Source organism: Pyxicephalus adspersus, chromosome 3 (assembly GCF_032062135.1).
Source record: "Pyxicephalus adspersus chromosome 3, UCB_Pads_2.0, whole genome shotgun sequence".
NCBI classification, from domain to species: Eukaryota; Metazoa; Chordata; class Amphibia; order Anura; family Pyxicephalidae; genus Pyxicephalus; species Pyxicephalus adspersus.
In genome coordinates, this window is record NC_092860.1 from 12,813,591 (window position 1) to 12,823,241 (window position 9,651).

Here is a 9,651-nt window from a genome sequence, read left to right on the forward strand (position 1 = left end):
CCTCTGCTTTTACAGGTCATAAACACGCCTGCTTTTACTTCACGTCATAGGCACCCTCACCTCCTCTTTCCTATTTTTACCTCACATGCCTGGGCTCCCCCCTTCCCCCATTTACCTCACAGGTCAGGGACCCCAATTTACCTCATGGGCTGAAACTAAATATTAAAAACTGTTTCTGTTATGAGGGCGTCAAAATATTCATATTCTATAAGCAATTCCCATAATTACCTAAACTTGCCTTGGTTCCAGCTTTTAGGACTCCCCTGTTCAGTACTCTCTGACTCTCTAGCAGCCAATCAGATATACCGCAGAGCACATGATCTGGCAAGGAAAATACTGAATGAAAACTGTGCCATGGCTGCTTCTCTGTCCAATCACAGGCTGGGGGTGTGGAGGTGACCAATCTGTGTAATAAACTGCAGTAGAGATTTGTTGGGTCACTGGGCTCAGGACTGTACACAGAAATGTAGAGCACCTCTCATATACGTAATAAAACAGGAAATTAAAATACAATTCATGCCAGGATTTTATGGCTCTGTGTCCGTCTGAAATTTTTTTAGTTGTTTCCAGTACCAGAGGCCGTAAGGACAAGTTACCCAGACAGCAAAATGAAACCGGTTCTTCTTGTTCCCTCTATTGAACCAAAAATAAAAGTTTTGTGTACATAAATGTTACTTTTCCCTGGCCAGATCTGGAGTGACTCCGGCTGTTCATTGTTTACAACACTAAGTTTAATTACTGCAGAGTATCATTCCTCCCAATGTTCTGTGATAGGACACCGGCACCATTTATTTAGGCAACAAACAAAATGTGACAACACCCGCATTCATACACATGAAGTAGAATGATGAGCAGAAGACGCCCTGGTTTTTAGTCACAGGTGCCAATTATCTAACAAAACATTTCTGTTTTCACAATATATGACTTTAGACTTAATGACCTCAGTACTGGGTTGTTATGTTTCTCTATGCAATGCAGGGGCCTGGTAGGGTGCTGTACATAGCTTCTTAAAAACGGAAAGTTGTGGTGGTGCCCACATGTGATGCTGAACCACCGTGATGGAAAGGATTGAAATATGCTGGGCCAGGGACAGCCAGTCTGGGTAGAGAAGGCGTGGATGATGCTGGGAGTCCTCCAGCTAGGGAATGAGGTGGGCTTCTTGCTGCTAGCTGCTGGAGGGCAGAGTGTATAGCGTGACTGTGTTGGAGGGCGGATTGTATATTACAACCCTTCTGGAGGGCAGAATGTGCAGTGTGACAATGCTGGAGAGTGGAGCATAAGGCATGACCCCACATGGGGGCAGAGGGTAGAGCGCAAGCCTGCTGGAAGTAAGAGCGCATAACACAACCCCATTGGAAGGCGGAGTGTATAGCCCGACCCGCTGGAGGTCAAAGCTCCTAGCGCAACCCTACTAGAGGGAATAGGGAATATAGAGCATATATATAGGCAAATCATATAGCACTGCCCCACAGAGGGCTGGAGGGCCGAGGGCTTATCATGACCTCTCTGGAGGTCAAAGCTCATAATGCAACCCTGCTGGAGGGCAGAGACTAGAGCAACCCTAAAGGGCAAAGCATATACCACCATGACCCCTCCAAAAGACAAAGATCATAGCACAGGGGTGGGCAGGATCAGATGGATGGAGCGCCGAGACGGGTGTCACTAAGCGTGACGTCATGATGGCAAAACCCCGCCCACTCCCCAATCGCAGATCTGAGCCTGTGATGGGAGAGTTGGTGGGTTGTTCTGCCCACTTCCCTGAGCCCGGGATTTGTACAGGGGACATTGTCCGCGGCTCTGGCCGGTGCGGCCCCTCAGCAGGGTCCTCCTGACCGGGACTGCGGGTCTACTTCAGTGGAGCTGCTGAAGTAGAAAGAGAGTTCAATGGGCCAGATAAAAAACCCTAACGGGCCGTATATGGCCCAGGGGCCATAGTTTGCCCAAGCCTGTAATAACACAACCCCGCTGGAGGGCAGAGCATGTTAGAAATCCCCTGCAGGAGAGCAAAGCTCATACCACAACCCTGCTTGAGGGCAGAGCCTAGAGAGCAACCCTGCAGGAGGGCAGAGCATAGCGTTACCCCCAATTGAGGACTAAGCAGATGGCACAGTCCCTTAGATCATAAGCTCAAAAGCTCTGTACTCTGTTTCTAGTATTTCCATTATTTCCCAATTTATAAATTTACATGAGTATTATTTATATCCCCTCCCTGTATGTATAATTTTCTGTACTATATATTTTCGGCTGTACAACACCACAGAAGATGTTGGCACTATATAAACATATAAATCCATCACAATACTAATACAGTCCTCCTGGGGGGTATATTCTTGTCTACTTTCAACGATTCAAAATACAACTTCACCTTGACAGTAAACTGAGTCACAGTCTGATATAAGAGACAGATTTTTATTATATAAGATGCTAAAGAAACTTTTTAACATGGTTCAGGATGACATGTACCCAGTCAGGATATTAACGGATGTTGTGTTGGATTTTGTTGCAGGGAAGGTAATGAGCCGGGAGACGCCATGTCCATCACATATGCAGAGCTCCTGAAGAAGGTGTGCCAGTTCGCCAATGTTCTACGTGACCAAGGTACACAACTTCTCATTACCAGCTTGTTCATTGCTGTGCATATAAAATACAATCGTGTTATATTTGGAAATGTTTAAAGGGACAACTTCCTTAAAACCTTTCAGTAACTTTACAATGCTGCAGAAAAAAAGTCCCAGTGTCACAATATACAGCATCATTATAAATGTTCTGAAAAGCATTAATATTTTTAAAAAGCTGACCAGTGACTTAGGGCAAGATGAGGTCATCAGTCTGCTGCAGGCAGGAGGAATCATTTCCTTTGTCTCCTCTTTTCCAGTAATCCGATGGCAGCATTGTAACTTTAAATAGTATATTTTCATATTCATTGCTTTCATTTTACACACACTTTATATAAGCAGGAGGCGTTTCTTACGAATGAAGTGCAATGCAATTTAATGCTTATTTAGTGCCAGTCTGCAAGCAGTTCTCGGACGGCAGCCACCACCAATTGTCCAGGTGATGGAGGTTGGTGGGTGGTTGTCATCCATCCCCAACCCACCTTAATTTTTTCCTCCATGGAAAGCTATTGGCCGGATGCTGCTTGAAGCTTCCACCTAGCAGCCATGGTTGTCAATAGTTAGGAAGCAGCAATCACTCCCAATGATTTGTGTGCAACAAGGCTTTATTTTAACTGCAGCATTTATTGAAGCTAATGTAGTAAAGTTTTATATTATGGAATGTGATGTTTATTAATTTGGGACAATTTGTTTTATCAGGTGTGAAGAAAGGAGATCGTGTATCCATATACATGCCCATGGTGATTGAGTTGGTGGTGGCAATGTTGGCGTGTGCACGAATTGGGGCAATACACTCCATAGTTGTGAGTTTCTTTGTTGACCATTCTATTTTTTTGTTGGAGCAGTTGGTATGTGCTAAAACCGGTGCCGGGCTCTCTTATTGGAATGTCTAGTATGCAACATAGAATTATTAAACCAGATAATTGTTCCAGCAAGGAAGAGAAAAGGTTTTTTTTGGCAATTAAGATATGTTTACTTCAGTGACAGATTCATAAAAATCAGAATGGCCTTGATATTTGGCTCCCCATATGGCTGTTGCCATTGCTGTCCTCCATTATTGATGTAGTAGATGCCTGTCCGGTGGCTTTTTTACCCTCTCACTTTATTAGCTGCTTGCTTGTTTTGGGTTGGTGACTCTGAGAGTGTCACAACTAGCATTTTCAGAAGGTCCGTAATGGCTGAATATCTTATGTTTAATTTAATAAGCATTGTCCTATTTTAGAAGGTCTATCCAGTAATGTCTTGCTATGTAATTTGCGAAAATCATTTATGGCCCAAAGAGAAAGCTGCCAAAGCATAATTTGGTTAACTGTACAATGCCAACTTCCATAAGTTACAGGGTTGTCAGTACTGAGAAGAGCAAACTGATTTCTAGTCTGAAAGTGCCATGTCCTTATTTTTAACCCTTCTGGTATGTTTGCAGCCCACTCATAGGACCTGATTTATGAAAGCTTTTCAAGGCTGGTGTACCCTCCTTCATTAGTGATGCTGGGTGACTCAGTAAACCTGGAATGGATTCCCTAAAGTAATTTGCTTTTTGTTAGCAAATGTTTTCAATCCTGGACCAGATCCATTGCTGGTTTTCTGGATCACCCAGATTCACTGATGAAAGTGTATTCTATCCAGCCTTGGAAAACTTTCATAGATCAGGCTCAAAATATTACAAAAGGGCTGCTTTATTGCAACACATGGTATTGTGTGTGCATTACCACCACAGAGCAACTCTTACCTATGAATGAATCCTAAATTTCTTGGACCTACCCTGTTGTCTTTCCTGTTGCTCTTTATCAACCGAGTTCAAATCTCTCTCTCTAATCTCTCCCTCCTTTCCTTTTAGTTTGCTGGATTTTCAGCCGAGTCTCTGTGTGAGAGGATCCTGGACAGTCACTGTTCTCTCCTAATAACAGCAGGTAAATGATGTTTCTGTTGTGGCTTTTGTATATATTTTATGTATTCTGTTCAGGACACATCTAATTACTTCAGGCATATATTACATGTTACTAATTGTGGACTAAACCTAAAAAACAGACCCAGAGAATGAAGAAACTTGTTCTTCACAATGTGAGCAGAATTGGTGTATTGTTGCATTGTTTTCATTAAAGTTCACATCACTAATTGCTCTAAAAGACAATCTCCAAAAATAAAATAATTTGCTTATGCCATACACTGCAAACAATGTGCATGCAAATAACATTTCTATCAAAGCTATAGAACAGGCATTGTATCCTGCCTGGAACTAAGGTTCTTTATATTCAGGTCTTAAACATACAACCAAAAGAAATGTTCAGTGGGGTTAGTGTTACCTATCGCTCATGTCTATTGGATATGTTTACATTTTTAGCCAACAGGTCCAAATCCTAGGCTACTTTTCATATGCTCTTGGCTGGTACTATCTGCTTTGCTCGAAAACTGCAGAACCTGGTTGCTGTAGTATAAGTGTACTATTTAGTTGAATTAATCTAAGAACTGATCCTTTTTGTTTTGTGACAGTGACATTAAAGTGACAGTGTTTAAGTGACATTAAAATTGCTCCTTTTTTCTTTTTTTTTAATAGATGGATTTTTTCGTGGGGATAAATTAATTAACCTGAAGTTAATCGCAGATGAAGCACTGAAAAAATGTGCAGAAAAGTGAGTATGTTTGTACAATCAATTGTGTGCCTAGGGCTATGTACACAGGTGCAATAATCGTCATTGAAAAGGATCTTTCAGGATTCTTTCTAACGACTGCGCGATGCATGAACGAGTGCTGTACATAGAACACCGTTCTGCTTTATGGAGAGGGGAGGGGGAGAACAATGGAGCGGCACCCCTCTTCCCCTTTACTTCCATTACGATCAGTCATCGTCCATCGTCTTGATGGACTATGAGCACTATACACACACAAGATTCTCGTCTCATAACAGCCCTGAGCCGATTATCAGATGGGAACCATTGCACGTGTGTACGTAGCCTAAATTATTGGCTAGATTAGGTATCCCTGTTGTTTTTTTTTTTTTGTTTTTTTTAACTTATAACAAATTATTTAAAGGCTGAGCATGTTTACAATAAAAATGGTATCCTTGTCCTATCCTCATCAGACACATTTCCCAGGACTGGCTCAGTGTATTTCCTCTGGAGCTACAAAATCCTCAAATAGTTGAATGTGTTTTAGCCAGGGCATAGACTATTATGGCTCCACTTTAAATTTGGCTGCATAAACATTACAGTTAGGGAGAATACTGAGCTCTGGGGCCCCTATACACTGTTCTGGCCCTGGGCTGTGAATCTCTAAATTGGGCATGCTAGTCAGTACATGAATTATTTTCACTTATACTCATTACCGGCCTAAATATGATATTGAAATGGCTTCTACTAAATAGTATCTGAATAACACTGGTGCTTCTTTCTAGGAATTACCCTCTGAAAAAGTGCATTGTACTCAAACATCTGGGCAGAGATGACATTATTGGTGATGGAACAAGCAATGCATCGCCACCATGCAAGAGGCTCTGCCCGAATGTTCCGGTAGGTGATTTTGGAGCTACACGTCTGGACAATTGTGGTTTACTGTAGATCTGGTAAATGCTTGAAAGGGCCTTAACTTACTAGCCTATTCCTTGTTAATAGGTTTAAATCCTGGTACTTGTAGGACACCGGGAACAGGTGACACGCAGCCCTACCATACTGCAGGCTATTGTAAATGCTGACTTTTGCACATAATCTTTTTAAGTGATGTGCACTATCTGCCTAAATTATACTTCTGGAAACTTTATTCAAAAAAATTCTATGTGAATTTTACTTGCCCATTGTATTCTATTTGTATAACATAACAACAAGATACATAATATTTATTTATTTTTTTGTGTTCAATATGGATTTGTATGGCTAATAGCCATAGGTACACTTTTTTTCCTGCTATATAAGCACATTAAGCATCCAGAGAGTAGACAGCATCTGATCAATTGTTGCTTAATTTCAGTAAATTTGTCTGATTCAGACCTAGTTATCTGTATATACTAATGCCATTGTCTTGCTCCTGACAGTCTTAATAATTTCCTTCTCTTGTACAATGCCTTGTTTGTACTTGTTGCCATTTTTGTAGCTGCAAGAAGATTTGAAGCCTAACTCCACTTTTCTGATCTCGGTATTGTAAATGTATCCAATAAATGAAAAAAATCTTCCATAAAGCTGCATACACACATGCAATAATTGTCATTGGATAGGATCTTTTCCAACAACTAAGCACTGCACGATGCATGAACGAATGTTGTACATACAGAGGGGAGGGGGAGAACATCAGAGCGGCACCCCGCTGCACGCTCGCCCTCTTCCCTTGCATTAGGATCGTTCGTCGTCCATCGTCAGTGGATCCGGCAGGATGGTCTTCGGATGATGGACGACGGGCGCTCTACACATGCCAGATTCTTGTCTGATAACGGCCCTGAGTCGATTATCGAGCGAGAACCAATGGACATGTGTACATAGCTTAAGTTTTGTAGAACAAGCAGAAGGGCATGTGGGCTAAGTTTTATGTCTCGGGTTAGTGCTGCAAACCTACACTTCATTTTAAACTGAACTGTGAGGACAGAAATATGAAGGCTGCCAAAACTGTTTTTAATACCTAACACAAGTGGAGTCAAAGTAAAGTCCAAACTCTTGATATGCATGTTTGCTCCAGGTCAGTGGCTCAGTTTTTTGGTTAATGGATCAGCTGGACAAACCATCGTTTGGTTAGCAGTGAAGGCCAGTACAGGTTTTCTTGTAAACGCAGACACCACAAGATATTCTATTCATGATGTAGTATGTCTTATTATGGTGTCTGACTTTTTGTTAAACCATTCACCTGTCCAGGGACCACTTTTCTGCTGCAATAATGGCATCTGGACATGAGGGGGTGGTTAGTGAAAGTTGCCCTAGCCAACTTCTGAAGCAGAGTGGTGTTCTTTTATATACTATGTATTAAATCATAATTTAAAGTGAATAGTCTAGTATACACTTTATATTCAATATTCACTTAGCCCTAAGGGGGACTCTTTGAACTCCTGAAACACATCAGCTTTTGTGACTTATAGTAAATTCATTTTCTGGAATTTGTAAAAAAGGTGTTTGAAGGTTTTCCTCTTCCATATCCAAAACAGGGCAGGTCAGGACACCATATACACGTAGCAGCAACCAAAGTCTGATAATTTCCCAGGAGATGCTCTGGATACTTCAAGAGACTGGGCAACTGAGTATTTATAGATTCCCTGCCAGGGTTGGTATTATAGGACTGATCAGGAAGGTGGGGTTGGGCAAGCATATTAATTCAAATATAGCAAAATACTGTCTGTAATACTGACTCGGATCACCTTTACAGAATTTTGCTTTTTTGTCTGATCTCTTTTTCTGGTTGTAAGGCTTTTCAATGCTTTGTCTATCTGGGTTTTTGACAGGATAACAAGCAAGAGAAACAAAAAAGATCTCATCCCCAGGTATTTTCTTGTACCAGCAAGACACTATGTGTGGTAACTGTCCCGAGTCTGACTAACAGCACGGCGGCTCTGTCTGTCTTAGTCACCGGGTGTGCTATTAACCCAGGCTGTTTTGTGTAGGCGTAGATCAACAGTCACTTTTAACATTGCCTCTTTTTTTTAAGATGTTGATCATTAAACAGATCAGTTTTAGATTGACACGTGCAATTCCAATGCCAAACTATTCAGTTCAATATAAATCTGTATGTGTTCTGTGAATGTTATTTACCTGTACCATGTGGGGACATCAAAACAGTTTGAGGACCAAATACAGGCCTGATTTGGGCCATTTTCTGACCCGTTGCATACTATTCAATACCTTATTTACTAAAATCTAATAAATACTAAAAATGTGTCCAGATCCTGGCCCTCAACAATTTATCTACACTATTAACTTCACTCCTGGCTGCTACATAAAAGGTTAGGTATGGAGGGGTGGGAGAGCTGGCACAGCAAAAACAGTAACTGGACGCTCCAAGAAGAAGATAAGGCCATGACGTACAACAAGCAAGGGAGCTGTGCCAGGAAACTGACTCTCCCTGGAGTAATAAAATTGTTTAGTGATATTTTGTCAGTTTACAGGGAGTCCAGCAAGTTGAAAGGCAAATTGCAAGTAAATTAGGAATTATTTACAGTAAAAGCCTCTGAGCGGATTCAGACCCTCTTCCGATACCCTCATTTGACATTGGACTGCATTGTGCGGTACTGAACTCTCTATTGTTGCCCCCATTCATTCTCTATGTCTTGGGTGGATTCTACATGTGGCATCCTGTCCGAGGTTGCAGTGCATTGACGTAAGAAAGTGGTAACCACACCACAACATCCCAGTCGGTCAAATTAAGCCCTAATTCTCCTGTACTTTTGCCTTTGATTGGGTCTCTCTATTTTAAATAACACAAAAAAAAGTCAGTTTTTTTTTTACATTCAAAATCAGAGGTCCTAAACCTTCTCCATTCTGACCAAAGCTTTAGAATTAAGGTTTGCCTATTAAACAAATAGCTTGCTTCCACAAGAAAAAGGGTCTGGTCTACCAAACAACTTCCTCTTGTACCTGAGCAATACATAAGGAAGAATATTTGAAACAAAGGGGAATGGAAATGACCTGTAATTAGACACCGGAATACCACCGTCCAGGTTCTGGCATTTAGCCTATCGTTGACTTTCATCTTGCAAAATTACAAGCGAATTAGTATTGTGAAAGAACGTAATAAAGTTTGGCGTATGGATGAGACTGTGGGACTAGCAACCAAACTGCCCATAATGGTCAATTGTTTTTTTGTTATGAACAAATATTATAAGTAATATAGGGAGATATTAAAATACACTCATTCATTGATAATTGTATTTCTCCAAAAGGTTTGATGTTGGTCTTTATATTAAGTTGCTGTGTGCCAAAGCCAGGCTTGCAATGGGAGCACTTCCTCTGAAGAGTAGAGACTAAAAAAAAAGAAAAGCTTACGGGAGGGATATAGCAAAGTGGCAACAGTGTGATAAGAAATGGTGAGTGAGCAGGGTAGTTGCACAGAGGCTTTGAAAAACATTTTT

The 9,651-nt window shown here is 41.2% G+C and overlaps 1 protein-coding gene across 1 annotated transcript in view; it reads left to right on the forward strand.

Annotated features, from left to right (window-relative positions):
* The window catches only part of ACSS2 (acyl-CoA synthetase short chain family member 2), a 33,778-nt gene that overhangs the window by 15,281 nt on the left and 8,846 nt on the right, over window positions 1–9,651 (forward strand). The window contains exons 3-8 of the mRNA XM_072403197.1: window positions 2,507–2,598; window positions 3,315–3,418; window positions 4,453–4,525; window positions 5,170–5,245; window positions 6,007–6,121; window positions 8,029–8,067. Coding sequence (XP_072259298.1) covers window positions 2,507–2,598; window positions 3,315–3,418; window positions 4,453–4,525; window positions 5,170–5,245; window positions 6,007–6,121; window positions 8,029–8,067 — 499 coding nt within the window. The remainder of the gene's footprint in view (window positions 1–2,506; window positions 2,599–3,314; window positions 3,419–4,452; window positions 4,526–5,169; window positions 5,246–6,006; window positions 6,122–8,028; window positions 8,068–9,651) is intronic.